Source organism: Exophiala aquamarina, assembly GCF_000709125.1.
Source record: "Exophiala aquamarina CBS 119918 chromosome Unknown aczIA-supercont1.1, whole genome shotgun sequence".
NCBI lineage: Eukaryota > Fungi > Ascomycota > Eurotiomycetes > Chaetothyriales > Herpotrichiellaceae > Exophiala > Exophiala aquamarina.
Window position 1 is genome coordinate 1,402,865 of NW_013550587.1, and position 14,941 is coordinate 1,417,805.

General features: G+C 51.0%; 4 protein-coding genes across 4 annotated transcripts; 1 reads left to right on the forward strand and 3 right to left on the reverse strand.

The window, feature by feature from the left end:
• Positions 1–511: 511 nt before the first annotated feature.
• A1O9_00509 (uncharacterized protein) lies at positions 512–2,415 on the forward strand (the record flags this gene model as incomplete). Its single annotated transcript, XM_013409672.1, has 4 exons — positions 512–1,046; positions 1,217–1,563; positions 1,627–2,079; positions 2,176–2,415. The coding sequence occupies 4 exons, from the start codon at positions 512–514 to the stop codon at positions 2,413–2,415; spliced, it is 1,575 nt and encodes a 524-aa protein (XP_013265126.1).
• A 2,826-nt stretch (positions 2,416–5,241) lies between these two features.
• Positions 5,242–6,960, reverse strand: A1O9_00510 (uncharacterized protein; the record flags this gene model as incomplete). The annotated part of the gene is made up of 2 exons (XM_013409673.1): positions 5,242–6,054; positions 6,241–6,960. 2 exons carry the CDS (start codon positions 6,958–6,960, stop codon positions 5,242–5,244), a joined length of 1,533 nt encoding a protein of 510 aa, XP_013265127.1.
• A 2,480-nt stretch (positions 6,961–9,440) lies between these two features.
• Positions 9,441–11,731, reverse strand: A1O9_00511 (uncharacterized protein; the record flags this gene model as incomplete). Its single annotated transcript, XM_013409674.1, has 2 exons — positions 9,441–11,546; positions 11,594–11,731. 2 exons carry the CDS (start codon positions 11,729–11,731, stop codon positions 9,441–9,443), a joined length of 2,244 nt encoding a protein of 747 aa, XP_013265128.1.
• Positions 11,732–11,751: 20 nt separating this feature from the next.
• A1O9_00512 (phosphatidylinositol glycan, class Q) lies at positions 11,752–12,121 on the reverse strand (the record flags this gene model as incomplete). Its single annotated transcript, XM_013409675.1, has 3 exons — positions 11,752–11,817; positions 11,862–11,954; positions 12,002–12,121. 3 exons carry the CDS (start codon positions 12,119–12,121, stop codon positions 11,752–11,754), a joined length of 279 nt encoding a protein of 92 aa, XP_013265129.1.
• Between the last annotated feature and the right edge of the window lie 2,820 nt (positions 12,122–14,941).

The window sequence follows — 14,941 nt, forward strand, 5'->3', positions numbered from 1 at the left end:
AGATGTAGCTTAATTAGTTTAGGCAGCAAGCGTTTTAGATTGGTTTTAGCTCGCTAGTACAGGGAAATTATTGCCGGCTCTGGGGAACTAAATAGCGTCCCCTGGCCGTGTCCTTTGGGCGTGCTCACTGGCTGCTCCCCTGCAACGCCCTCGCGCTCGCCTGACGCTCTCCCCGTCCACTCCCTCATGCTCGCCCATGCTCCCTTTCCCATACGAATGTGGTAATCGGTGCAGGACAGTTCGGGGCATATATAATATATATATGCATAATGCTGGCAAACTCGCAGCACTGATTGATTAACAGTCCTTTGGGTTTTGGAGTACCGCGAATTTCCCAAAAAAAGAAAAAAGGAGAGGGGGGGGCATCCTCAAACGTGCCCTAGTTAAATAACAACTTGGGGTGCCACACTGCTCTGAGGCGGGCGTTGCCGAGCTGAGCTGAGCTTCGTCCACCGCCGGCAAGGAGTGCAGCACACCTATCAACACAGGTAGTAGAGCAGGGGCAGTCTATATGGGAGGAGGAAGCATGCAACGGTCTATCGTATCCGGCAGCCAATGTCTGTGGGCTCGGCTGGCTCGACGGACCGGCCGCCGCGCCACCTCCGCCAGGCCCAGGCCGATATGGCAGGCGTGCGCGCCGGCGCGCAGCTTCCACACCCGCCAGAGTCTTGCCGACAGCAGCGCACAGGCAGCGACGGCGCGAGCTCCGAACAAGCACGAGGCATCCGTCGTGGACGCCCTCCGTGATGAGGAGAGCGGCGTCTTGTACACCAACATCGGCGACACGCCGCCGCGGATCGTGGGCAGCAGAGGCGCCTATCTATACACGGCCGACGGGCGGGAAATCCTGGATGCTACGGGCGGCGCCGCGGTGGTTTCCATCGGGCACAATCATCCGCGCGTGAAAGAGGCGATCATGCGGCAGTTGGATCAGGTCGCGTATTCGTGGGCGCCGCTGTTCACGACCGAGGCGGGAGAGAAGTTGGCCAAGGTCTTGGTTGACTCGACGGGGGGAAGGATGTCGAAGGTCTTTGTCGTCAGTTCTGGTGAGTGATCAATTGTGTCGAGAGGGAGGTGTGATTGAAGTTTTTGTGGGGCGGGGGAGGATTGAGAAGTAGTTGGTTGCATGGTCGCGTAGCACAAGGGAGAGACGTGCACGGGTTGAGTCTGCCATGTCCTAGCTAATTGACTGACGACATGGTTTTCTTGGTGGTAGGAACCGAGGCGGTCGAGGCAGCTTTGAAGATTGCGCGACAGTATTTCCTGGAGCTTCCTGAGAAGCAGCCAGAGCGAACACGGTTCATTGCGCGCCGGCAATCGTACCACGGAAACACGTTGGGCTCCTTGTCTGTGGGTGGCCATGTTGCCCGAAAGCAGATCTACAACCCGATTCTCAGCACCAACACGTCGCATGTTTCTCCCTGTTACCCGTATAGGGGTCAAAAGGACGGTGAGAGTGACGAGGCGTATGTGTCTCGACTGGCTCAGGAGCTGGATGACGAGTTTCAAGCCGTCGGTCCGCATACTGTGTGTGCGTTCATCGCTGAGACTGTGGCTGGCACGGTAAGAGACGATCGGTGTCTCCCAAACTTAGATGTGCTGACCCAATACGTGCTTGCCACCTAGACCCTCGGTTCTGTGCCCGCGACACCGGGTTATTTCAAAGCCGTCAAGGAAGTGTGCAACCGGCACGGCGCACTCTTCATCCTCGACGAAGTGATGTCCGGAATGGGGCGGACAGGCACCCTGCACGCCTGGGAACAAGAGGGCGTGGTGCCCGATCTTCAAACCGTCGCAAAGGGACTTGGAGCCGGCTATGCCTCCGTCGGCGCCCTGCTCATCAATAAGCGGGTCGTAGAATCCCTGAGACACGGCACAGGCATCTTCTCGCACAGCCAGACCTATCAAGGCCATCCCGTGGCCTGTGCAGCCGCCTACGAGGTCCAGCAGGTAATCCAGGACGAAGACTTGCTCCAGAACGCTCGTGAAATGGGTGCCTATCTGGAAAATACCTTGAAGCAACGCCTTGGAGATCATAAGAACGTCGGAAACATCCGAGGACGTGGCCTCTTCTGGGGAGTAAGTCCACATGCACCACTTTTCAACTCTGCGTCTGTTGGGGGCAGAATGACTCCCGTTCCGATGACAATGCTAAAATAACATGGTTTGAAATAGGTTGAATTCGTCTCTGACAAGCGTACAAAGCAGCCATTCCCTGCAGAACGAAAAGTCGCATCCCTCGTCTCCAAGACCGCACTTGTAGATCACTCACTCAGTCTGATACCCATGTCAGGCATGGCGGATGGCTATAGTGGCGATGGCGTTCAGATTGCGCCGCCGTATAACATCACGAGATCTGAAATCGATACGCTCGTGGACAGGTTGGAACAGGTCGTTCGACAGGTCTTAGGGTGAAAAGACGATACAGTGTTCTCGCTCCATCGAGAGAATGGAGTAAGGAGCACCAAGATGGAAATGTTAAAGCCCGATTCCGTATTCCCACTGGCTCTAAACTCGCCTCTTGTATCCAGAGTGGTATATCGCACCCCTGTATAGATCGAAGAAGAAATAGTCGACACACTGACTTGAAGAAGTATATCCAGCCAAGGAAAACCTTCGTACATATTCACTGGCCTTGTCAATTGTGTGATTGTTCTAGCCTGTTTGAAATACGACCCCTACCACTGTGACGGGCTGCGTACTCTCCATACTCTCACATACCATTTGCGTGACTGACCAAGAGGTAACTGCGGCAGACGAAGAGGTCTGCATCCATATGTGGTCAAGCAAAGGATGACTCTGGCCTAGTAAGTACCGCTGGAGGTGCTTAAACTGGGATTTCGAGCAATCTGGCAATCCAACACCTCTTCGGTTGTGTCGGACCACATGGAAGATAAGCATTACGTCTCACATTCCTGAAATGGGTAGATTGTTGCGACATCCGATCGCCGGTTTCGTACATGAACGGAGAGTGGAGTACAGAGTACGTGTCCTCTACAGGATTCACAGACGGCAGAGGATAGACACTCCCTCAGCGTGTTCATCGAAGGACCACTTGTTGCGTGGGGAAGGATTAGACCCTCCTCGACGGAGAAGAACCTGTACTGGAAATGCCGCTGTGCACCGCTGTGCATCTCTGTTGGGAAGTACCGGTAGAGCGTCCTAGGCGACGCCACTTCATTAGTCATATATGCACCTGCAAAGAACAGCCGTTGATGTCTTTCCATCAGTTTACCAGGTGGTCCTGCGCCCGGTGCAAAGTAAACCCACTTCAAATCAAAGTGGAGTGCGGACTTGGAATGGTTTTTTCCCTTCTTCGCGAGTCAATCAGTAATTTAGTATGCAATAAAAGCAGCAGGCATATCAGCTTCGATCCGAACTAGCATGGTAGCAGGATCTCGGACTCGTTTACCCAGTTAGCCGGTTTGCCGACGGGCTCCATGGCACGCCTGAGTGAACATGCCGGGATGCCTGATCTCGCGGTGCTGGCTAGGCACCTGTACATTAAAGGACAAACCACCGCCATCAACGAATAGCCCAATTGAGGGTCTGAATCCGAATCCAGGATTAGCCAGTAAGCAAGTTGGGAAGTTGCAGGCCCTCATAATTGCCTAGCTCTTGCAGAGAACGAGCCCGGGGCGCAGGAGGATGCAGGAGGATGCAGGAAGCCGAATCAATCAAAAGGGAGCGGTGGATGAAGCTTGATTCAACGCGCATGGTTCCTTCGCGCGCAACGTCCTGCTACGGAATTCGAACTCGGTGTGCAACTCCCCTCTAGTTGGCTGTACGAGGATAGGTCGCCCGATAATTAACCAGGCTTCCGCGGGAGTCCAGTAGCCATATGTGTATCTCAGTATTGTAGTGTGCTGTTTTCAAACAGGTAGCAGCCGTAGTTAATCCTCATGTGAGGAGACGGAAGAAGCTCCGTGGGCGGCCTGAATGCCAGAAATGCGCCGACAACTGTGGTCGGAGAGTATCATTGTTGCGAGCATATCCCTTCCGCTTGACGCGAACTTGATTCGAAACTCGAATGGCTCGGTGAACATACCATCCCATCTGGCTACGGCTTCCAATCCCCTGTTGATGGAAAGAAAGAAAGGTGTTCATGTGGCTTTTCGCCTGTTGTGGACGTTCAATGTAAGTGACCGGGGACCGCAGCCTTATGGGGGCCATTGTTTCACTCACCTCGGCGATCAAACCACGCTGAGGCTAGCATGAATCATGCTACCTCGGCCGATAGGTGTGAACGTACTGGATACTCCATACTCGCACAGAACTGCATGTGATCACTCCTGTGAGCCGGTGGGCCTGATGGGTGAATCCGGTCCCGACTTGCATAACTTGTACCGCATCCATGTAATTTTTGAGCTCGGGCTGATCAACCGATCAATGCGACAACCCCGCTGCACGATATTTTGTTGGGAGTACGCGACTCTCTCGACTCAGAACTCTAAATCCTTCAGCCTTATCGGACTTTGCATCAACGCGGAGGTAAGGCCCGGTTTTCGAATAAAGCTGTGTGGGAAGTGGTACGATAGGCCAAACTGCCTTTGACGGTGCAACGCTGTTGATTGATGTCAGCTTTGTTGAGAAGTAATCACCGTGTGAGAGAAGCTTGCAATATCTGCAAGACTCTCTCGGCCGAAGGGCGCAGGAGGTTTTGGTTTACAAGCAACAGCAGAAGTCTAGAATCTGCCGGCTTGAGCAGATTGTGCGTTTGCGTCGATACCAGGAAACCTCCAGTGGCAGACCATGGACGAGACATGAACAACCCGAGAAACCCAATGGTGGGGATCGGCAGCAAAATTGGACGAATTTGTGTTTAGAAAGTCATGAAATTGGACAGAAGTGATCAAATTCAACCAGATCGCTATGATTCACTCGCCAAGGCGTTACTATTCCTTTCTGATTCTCGTAACCTAGTCTCTTCGTCGTGGACGCGGAGCTGGTGAACGACTTAGTCCCAGTTAATACATGAAAGGTAGCGAGGTAAGGGCTCCTACGTAACTGAGCTTTATGCTAGGCGTTGAATCCTTTCGGGTCGTCCAAGTTGTCTTTAGTACGGAGCACCGAGTGGAACTGTTATTGATGGCCAGCCAAAGTACAAAGCCTTTATTGTGCCGACCGAACCCCAATGCTGTTGGGCACGGCGTTCCCACCCCCATGTGATCCTGCCTCTGGTGCTTATGTTGAGGCTGTCGGCAGTAAGTGCTCTTACTAAAAACACAAAACGTCAAGTGATCAACTGGGGGCCCCTTTGAGATGATTGTCGCGTCCTGAACGTCGAACCATTGCCTTGTGCCAAATGCTTCTCCAAAACATTAGAAGGTTTTCACACCATAGAAATTTCTGCAGGATCTTCGAAAGAACCTTCCACTGTGCCATCTCGTCAGGAAATTGATCGAATGCATAATCAATAAGCCTAGACGTTGCAGAGAAATTTTCTGACATGGCCAGAGCCCCAGACATTGCAGTAAAGGTCCAGACTAGACATTCTCCATGGGCGTCAACTAGAGCATCTTGTAATGGTAGATTGTCACCGCCCACCATCATCTCTTCCACCTCTTGAAGAGATTCAATGTGATCTTCGCCCATGATCCCACCCTTGAAATGTAAGGTATATGAGCAGGCGATGAGTCCATAACATAGGTAACGTTCTATGGGGGTGATCCCCATGACGGAGAGGTATCGAAGATCAATGACTGAATGGAGCAAATTCCGCCTTGACTTTTCGGATTTACGTGGACTCGTGATGGGGCTCGATACGGTTCCGTCTTTGATGAGACTCGACAGGTTGGCCAGGATGTCAATGATCTGTAGGGACAATTCTCCTGAAATTGCCATATCGTTGAAGGCAGGAGAAACTTTGGAAAGTGCTTCACAGACTTTCGTGTTGAAAGGAGGTGATGAATAGACAGGTAATTCGTTTCGAAGAGGCGAGTCAATAGCCAACTGGGCGAGCCCTGCAGTAGCCTCATTTTGTTCTTTCACGAATTTCCACAGTTGATCATAGCTGAACGCGTCAAATTTAGAAGGATGTAGTAGATCGCCGAACTTACGATTTCATAGTGATGAGGATCAATTTCCCCCAGGGGGAGTCACCGCTGATGTCAGATCTAATTTTTTGGATCTTGTCCATAGCATCAATGTGGTTCTTTGCACCATCGTGAATGCCCAGCAAGTACTGAACCTTGGTTAGCGAATACAGCTAGTAGATGGAGAGAATGAGGTTACATCTACTGTGGAAAGGGCTGCAATCGTCAAGATTGTGGTGTCATCTGCGCAGGTGTTCTCCGATGTCATCCTAAGGCCAAGTGTTGCAAAAGCATTTGCTCGATGGTATGCTAGCGCCTTGTCTTGTTGCCACGGTATGCCCTCCTGCAGGAGCCAAGATGTGCGAGCAATACATACCATGGACTCGAAAAGGGCACCGTGATGGAGAGCATAGGGGAAGACGAGTGAGTGGTAGGGGTTGGGATGCCCCTCAATCTGTAAAGCTGTCCCATGCTCTATTGCCCATGTTTGAACGTCTCCCAGTACAATTAGTGCAAAATAGGTGCATGAACATTGAGAAAGCTTACAATATTTGATCATTCGAGGTACAATACCCTGATACGGGATTGGATAAGCGTTGGCCGGCTCGGCGTTGAAGACATTGACTGAAAATCTAGGAAGCCTCCTAGGGTTTCTGATCAGTGTCACGTCTTCAGGAGTACGCTTCCGTTTCTTCCGTGAGACAACAAGTCCTTCATCTGGTGGGAGATCCCATGTTAGAAGATTCAGTATGGGCTGTTTCGATTGCACATGATTGATAGGCTTCTGCTTCTGCTTGTTGGATGTGATTGTTCTGTCACAACCTGATCCAGGCGTCAAGCCTGAGTTTCGACTTTGGGTGCGGTTCCCATCAGATGTAGTCACTGATGGTGATAGCAGATCCTGGATCCTCATCGATCTTGACATGCCTTCAAATCCAGCATGCAAGACTTCAACATCTCTGTTTTCGAGAGAACCAACGGTCAACAGGTAACTGAGACTCAGAGAGGTCAATGTGCTCGAAAGATAGGCATCTCGCTCGGGTCACGAATTGATATCGAGTTAAGAGCAGCCCACCGGCTCAACGCAACCCCTTGTCCTTTGGCCGACTAGAGGAATAGGATCAAGGTATTAGATTGTCCGCCTCAAATCAGGAAGCAGGAATGGAAAAGCGGCGAGAATTGGTCGGCGTATGTATGAAGGGACATACGAGTTTTCGCACCCCGATGACCGTCTGCAAGATTTGGTGGCTTGCTGGCACACCACGAATCATACCCAATGATTGGATGTAGACAAGGAAGCGAGACGGGTTGGAACTGGGGAGAAATTATTGCCAAACACTCCACAGACAGTTGTCATATGGATAAATCCCAGATTGAGAACGACCCAGGTCCCAGCGAACTGGGCTCCTTTGGAGTCCTGACGCCAAGAAGTGTAACTGATCAAATCGGTTAGAGGTTAAAATAGAACCGCGCAAGCATTCAACAGGTTGAGACAATGCTGACACTCGCTTGCTGGTGAAGGGGAGCTCGACCCGCGCCAGGCTTCCTTGGGCCGACTGAGTCTCTTTCTCCGTGCGATTCCATATCCAGTTACTGCGCATGGGTGGGAACTCGTGCGGTCAAGTTGCGGAATCCCTTAGGCTTCTGACATAATCCATAGAACCAACGACTTTCCCGCAGGCACACAATCTTCCTTATTGGACCGCTGTCAGTGCCCTTGCCGGGCTGCAGGCTATTCCTCTGCTGCTAGTCAATTGCAGAGAAATGAGACTAGGGGGCGCGTAGCAATTACCGGCAATAGTATATTGGGACCCTGGCATGATCATTAGCAGACAGGAATGCTTGCGGCACTTTTTAATCCTTCTAGGGTTCCCGGTTTGCGCCTCGCACACCACGTTCTGAGCCGCTGTACTACGAATACTTGGTACCTCGTACCTCGAACTAGGGCTAGTTCAAGCCGACCGACCGACGCACCGTGGGTGATGGGACTGCAGGCAAAGGATGTTTGGTATGGACATGTTGCACCATTCGGATGATAGCCTTCATACGGTAGTGGACGGGCCTAAAGGAGATGGCTGCTTGATAGTGACTGTGCCCGCTGCACTCGCATCTGCTGCGATTGAGTCGGACTTGGACCGTGCCACCGGCCAATCTGTCGGCCGACCTGGTCCAGATTGCCTCATATAAATCACTTCAACTATGGTCCCTTGCACCTCAGGTGACCTACCCAATCCAGCGCCTTATCAGGGCGGCCTTGCCACCACACATAATGGAATCGCCTTATGCCAAACGAGGTACCGATTGCTCGAGTCGGGCCAGTCACTTCTCTCGCACTCCACACATGGCGGCCTAAGCCCGCCACCAAACCTCTTTCCATAATTCATGTAGGTATCTGGACTGCCGACAGCTTCTCGAAGCCGGCCATGGTTTGTTCCTAATTTGGAAGCAATGGTTATATTGAGCGGTCGCTCGGCAGTTGCTGGCGTCGCGGAACGATGATTGAATGAGAAGAGAAGAAATAAGACCGCACAGGGTCACTTTGAGTCTGACTCTGACCACAGTTCTTCGACAGGGAGAACATAGGGAAGAAGTGAATAGTAGATCACAGAAGGGTGGCGGGACAGTATAACATCGGTGACATGGTGACGAAAGCTCGATGATATTTGCACACTCAAATTATCATTGACCGCGGATTTCAGACTTGTTGAATGACAAGACACCATGATTCATATATGAAGACAGATTTTCTTCTATGCACCATGGAAGCATCTATACCGCCGACTCACTTCTTGTCCTTGTTCGACGGTCCTCCAGTGTTGTTTGTTGATTCTGCCTGCTTTGTAGCTTCCTTGATTTCAATAATCTGTGAAGTTAGCAGAGTGGCTCGATCCCTCGGGAACGAGATCATACATTATTGCCTGCAAAAATCAGTGTTATCTAGTAAAAATGCCTTGATTGACGTACAGCTTGCACAATGTCCCCATTCGCCATCCTTGGTCAGGTCTACGCTGCCGCCACATTCTGGGCACTTGGGCATGATTCTGGTGCACTTCGAGTCCAGGATGAGTAGGCGAATGGCTTGTCGACAAGAGGAAGGGTCTCTAGCTAGTGATGAGTCAATCGCAGCGTATGGGAGCGTAAAGAATATTCTCTAATGGGATGCTGGATTGCCTTGATGCAGATGGGAAGGCACTTGGTTGTGAACGCTGGGCAAGAGCCACCGGACTCTCTCTACGGGCACTGGTGACGTCAACTGCCCTCCGAGTGCACCTTCCTTGGGTTGTCCCCTTCTGTGACAGCGGAAATCGCACAGCTGGGAAGCAATAACAATACGAGGTGTTCAACGACACAGTGCGGAGCTACTTTCAAAGCTACTTCAATTCCTATACACCGAATCTAAAACGGCTATTTCCAACACCTTCCAATTGTATTGCCATATACTCCGAGGGATTCATTATGCAGAGATGGTGAAGACTTCTTCGTGGCAGAATCATTGGGATGCAATTCACTCAAGCTGTCCCATACCTCTCCAATCGTGGCCCTATCTCGTGGTAGGGCCGAGTATTGGAGCCCATACATCTCGTTCCTCCCAAGAGGTGGAACAAAGCGTCCCGTCAGTAGCCTCAGCATCACCTTAGGCGACAGATAATGCCGCCGGATACGTGCCCACAACTGAAAGTACTGCTCGAAGATCTGCCTCAGAGACAGCGGCGTCGACGACAGACAGATGTAAGCCACACTCATCGAAATGGATCCTGTCTCGCTGTCTTCGCTGCTTGCGTCTTCGCCCTCATCTCGGCCCTCTTGCTGAGTCTCCTCCTGGCGAGGCACGTGAATCTGCTCCGTATCGAGTAATTGGAAGTGGAGGCCTCCAGGCAGCCTCTTGCAGTCTTTGATCCTGAGCATTAATGCAAACAACGGGAAATGGTTTAGAAACGCCAGGCAGGCGTCTAATGTCGCCTTCAGAGAAATGATGGCCATTCTTGCCGAAGCAAATGTCAAGTAAAATACCACGACTGTCGGGAGCAGGAAGAAGAGCAATGTAAACAAAATGGTACCGAGCAACAGCTGATCCAAGTCATAATCGCAGTTGTCAATTCGATTTCGCAAGACATTTCGTTTCTTCCCTCGGAATAGATGGAATAAGCTGATGATAATGGTGAGCTGCCAATTGAAGATGCGGGCACTGGCAACATAGAATGAATAAATGTGGATAGTCATCAGACTGAGCAGATCAGAAAAGATCGCAATCGGCATACTGGCACCGGCGAATGACGAGAAGCCTATTAAATAGACAATGATTGGAAGTCTGGGAAGAATGACCAGGAGTAACGTGGAGGACCAGTATTCGATCACCCACAAGAACAGGTCACCTAAAAACGCAGCCAGTTCGGTGTTGAGCTTGAGGCCACCTGGGTACGACATAAGCCAGCGTATCATCCGTTTGAGACCCTCAATCATATATTGATCAAGCACATCGCCGATGAACTGTGCGGTAGTCCGAGCATTGTCGTTGATAAAGCTCCCGAGAGCAATACCGATGATGACATCATTCGCAACTAGCCAGAGTGAATTGTAGAAGCGGATGTAATCACTGTTAGTAGTTGGGAACGAGGACCATGTCGCATGCCGTTTCTGAAGCAGTGAGTACTGGGTCGGATAGTACGAGAATTGCTGTAGCCGCAGGTGAACTTGCTGACAGCAGGCAGATATGTCTTTCAGAGCGAATCCACCCTTGACCACAGTCTGGCCCTGCATGAGTCGTCTCGCCTGGAAGGGCAGACGCCATTCTAGGATCTGGAGAACCGCCTCTGCCACAACTCGATGCACGATGATGGCAACCTTGAAGAGCCAAAGCAGAGTAGGGTATGCAGAAGTCATGAATAGATTCCACAGATTCCACGCAGCAAAGGCATAGAGTGATTGTGCCGACTCGACAACCCTTTCGCTCACAGACAAGCTTCGCTTCCTGCGAGGTCCCACGAGGGGGCTATTCTTTTGCAGAAGATCAGCTACCTCTTGAGCGCAGTTGATTTGGCGAAGAATAGTGTTCAGTGCAACGTCCTTATTCGTGGCCGAATGCCGAACAACCGTGTGAAAGCGAAGCTTTGTAACCAGCCGAGTTGCTGACTTGCGCTCCTGATGTTCTTCAGCGTCGATCTCGTCTCCTGACTGAGATACTACCATCTTGGAGGTGGCGGGTGGGCCGAATGTGAGTGAGATTGGCTCAAGGGACATGTATTGCAGTTGAGTGGGATTCGGGGGATCGAACAGGATGATCTGGACAGATAAGCCGGTGTCCGTTGGACAGTACAGATATGGCCTCTTGCTGGTTGGCAGTATAAAGGCACACAATTTCGAAGGGTCAAATACTTCTGGGAGATCTGGATGGTTGAGCGTGCCCAGGACGTGCATGTTTGGCTTGTCACAAAGCTGGAAGATTCGAGTGACAGGATACAAGCTGTTCCTGAAAAGCGTGCCCATTCTCAGAGCCGTTTCGACGCTGCGTACCTAAGGACATCAGACCCCAGGACAGGTTGTTGAAGTAAATGGCATACCTCGACATCTTCCAGGATTGTAATGACGAACAAATCCAGCGCGGAATTCCTCCACCCAACTATCACACCGGGTGTGGTGGAGCGAGTGAGATTGTTGGGCCAGAAAACTCGTAACATGCCATCATCGTTTTCGACCATTTTGACATATTTTCAGGTCTTTAGAAGGAGCCCCGCCTTCGAAGTTGCTCTCGTGCAGATATGCCGTGTATCTGAGACCTTGGATGCTTCAACACTCAGCCGCGATTCTCTTTATGCTAGAACAACCCACCACTACAGACTCATGTGCTGCAATCCGATCGAGAGGGATCGCAATCAGAACGAAGAGGAGGGAGATGATGGCGAATGCCTTTGCCGCCCTGGTCTATCGAGACATTAGTTTGCGAAGAAATCAGCTTCAAGTAAACATACAATCACGCCGTGGTCCCAGGCGAAAAGAGAGAGTTCGTAAAGCCGAGTGACAAGATCCCACCGAGCAGTGATATAGCCGGCAACGAATATGCCAATGGTCAAGGAGGAGAAAGGGTGCATGCAAGCGACTGAACGAGGAAGAGTGACGAGCGTTCAAATGCGCACCAAGGGAATTTATCAGCTCAGCATGCTGCGTCAAATCTTGGGCCAGACTCTCGAAAGATATCGAGCACTCTTCATGGACCGCGCAGAGTCCAATTCTGTTTCTGATGAAGTCGCAGTTCATACAACGTGCTTTGTCACTCGAACTTGAGCTGAGGGTGATGTTGTGGCACAGGTACGGCGGACCACTGTACTACATGTCACACTGCGGGAGCAACCGATATGATCCACCTGTGTAATTTACCAAAGGATCATGCTGCCATGCAGAACTGGTCTGAATCAAAAGCTTACAGCTTGATCCCAACGGAGGCATGATGTATGTATTACTCCACGCGGGTATGATGAATGAGAGGGCATTGTAATTGATATGTCACCAGTTCCACCATAGTGAGTGCGACAATATGAAACCTAGGCCTTTTGATCCACATCCTTGGTGTGTTTAGCCCTTGTTGTCTGCTTGACCATGCTCCCTATCCATGCGCTTGTCTTGGTCCTCTGAAGTTCGAAGTATCGTTGTTTGGGCTATTCTCCGTCAAGACCAATTGCCTTGATACCCCCTTGTCAGCTATCAGATCCCCTCCGTGTGCTCGACCTGTTTAGCTGTCTGATCTGATCCCGTTTGTTCCCGCTTCTTAACAATCGTTCAATTCTCGTTGAGGGCAGTCGGCGGCATCTTTCTGTGTCCATCACTGTTTGTTGGCCTTGTGTTTGGCGCAAAAGTTCTCTTTATTAGAACAGCGAGAGGCCTGGTAAAGCGGCATCTGTCATATGCTTAATTAGCATAGTCTAGTTGACTAGTTAAGCACCTCTCTAGCGTCGGGAGTAGCCGACGCTAGTGGGAAAGGCAACGTCCCTCTCCCCTCTCACCTCACTTCTCATGCTTGCTTGTAGCTTGTGTAGCGAGGGTGGCCATGATTTGGCAGCATGGTCCTGAAGATCTGCGACTTGATGCAAGCAAGATGATCAGAAGGCCCTCCAAAGTATGACAGATCTTTATTCCTCCTGCAAACGATCTGCGGGGCTTGCAGATAGCCGAAGTTGATCCCGGCCTCCGAATTGGGGCCAAGTGAGGCTGAGGCCCAGTTACACCGTACTTGTGTATACCTCAGGGGAACACATCATCCCTCAAACATTCCGGTTACGACAGCGACGACGACGACGACAACAATACATGATACAGACTATGAATAAGGTGGCACATTATTTGAAACGATATTTCCCGTCGCTCCAGTGACCTCCAGTTCCGCCGGCAGCTTGCAGCTCTGTGGAAGGCGGCGGAAAATCAGAGACGCCGGATTGATTATTCACGCGCAGCGCACAGCCGTGATCGCGATCTTGGAGGAAGCGCACCTGCCTGTGAATGACTGGCTTCTTGCTGTGCGCAACGAGATCGACCCCGAAATCGCACTAGTGCGAGTGCCAGTGATTGATCTTTTCTTTTTCGATTTCCAACTACATAAACCTGCCTCGCACTCCTCTCGCTTCTTATCAGCAACATCCTCACTCTTACGGCTACAACTCATCTACAAGTTCATTCATCTCCTTCTGTGTCGCTCCTTTGGACCAGACCCTCGGTGAACTTGGATACCCAATACCCATCACCCAATACTCCAATACTATTACACTTTACCTGCTAACGCCAACTCTTACCTTCCGCCTTGATCATCATGAAGACCATCGCTTTGTTCGGCGTCGTGGTCGCCTTCCTCTACTCCGCTACTCTTGGTAAGTCCAGCGGATCTTTTGGAAACCGTGGTCAACTAACATTTGGCAGCTCTTGCTCTCAATGTCGCTGATCATGAGAAGCTCGTTGGTGCCCTCGTTGGTGAGTTCCGCCACGCTTGGCCTATCACCACCATAACCAACAAGACTAACAATCTCATAGCTCGAGACATCTCATACGAAGCTGCTCTGGAAATCGTCGATCTTCTCCCTCGCCGTAAGTTTCAAAGCTCTTGGTTCATCTCTTAACTAACATTAACCCAGACGAGATCACCTCTACTGTCACAGTCACTGAATGCCCCCCACCCTATACCGGTCCTCCGTCAAGCTCAACTTCTGACATCCCATCCACCAGCACTGCTTCTACCGCTCAGACCAGCAGCACTACTGTGACTTCAATCCCTTACACTAGCTCTACCGATACTATTGTCTCGAGCGGCCTTCCACCCAGCAGTCCACCAGGATCGACCTCCATTCCCTCGACCTCGATCACTGTGTCCAGCAGCTCAGCCCCTCTTTCTTCAAGCACTACAACTGTGACCACCCATACTAGCAGCTCTACTGCCACGACTCATACTACTGCCACCGCCTCCACTGCCTCGGTTCCACCTGCTGTTCCTGGCAACGCTGCAAACACCATGCATGCCAATGCCGGTCTCTTGGGGCTTATGGCTTTGTTGGTCATGGCCTAAATACATACAGTCAACCCAATACCCCGACACTCACTGCAGCTATGTCTGCAATGATAGTCAGCATGATCGCATAAGCATGCAATAATTCCAATACGACATGAGCTTTTTCGCACCCGCAATTACACACAATGTCCATGACAGGAGAACATATCACATACCCATGCCCTGTTTTCTTTCCATGCTAGGCCTCTTGTTGGCAAGGCTAGAACTGAATCCATGTTGCATGCTATGCTAATGGTATCTTGGATGCGTGGAGGATCACGGACATAATTGTGCAGTTGTCACCTGGCGATAATTGAATGGTGTCCTTGTCGGTACACTCTGCTTCAAAGCGGGTGATACCTTTGGTTCAGCCATAGTGCTA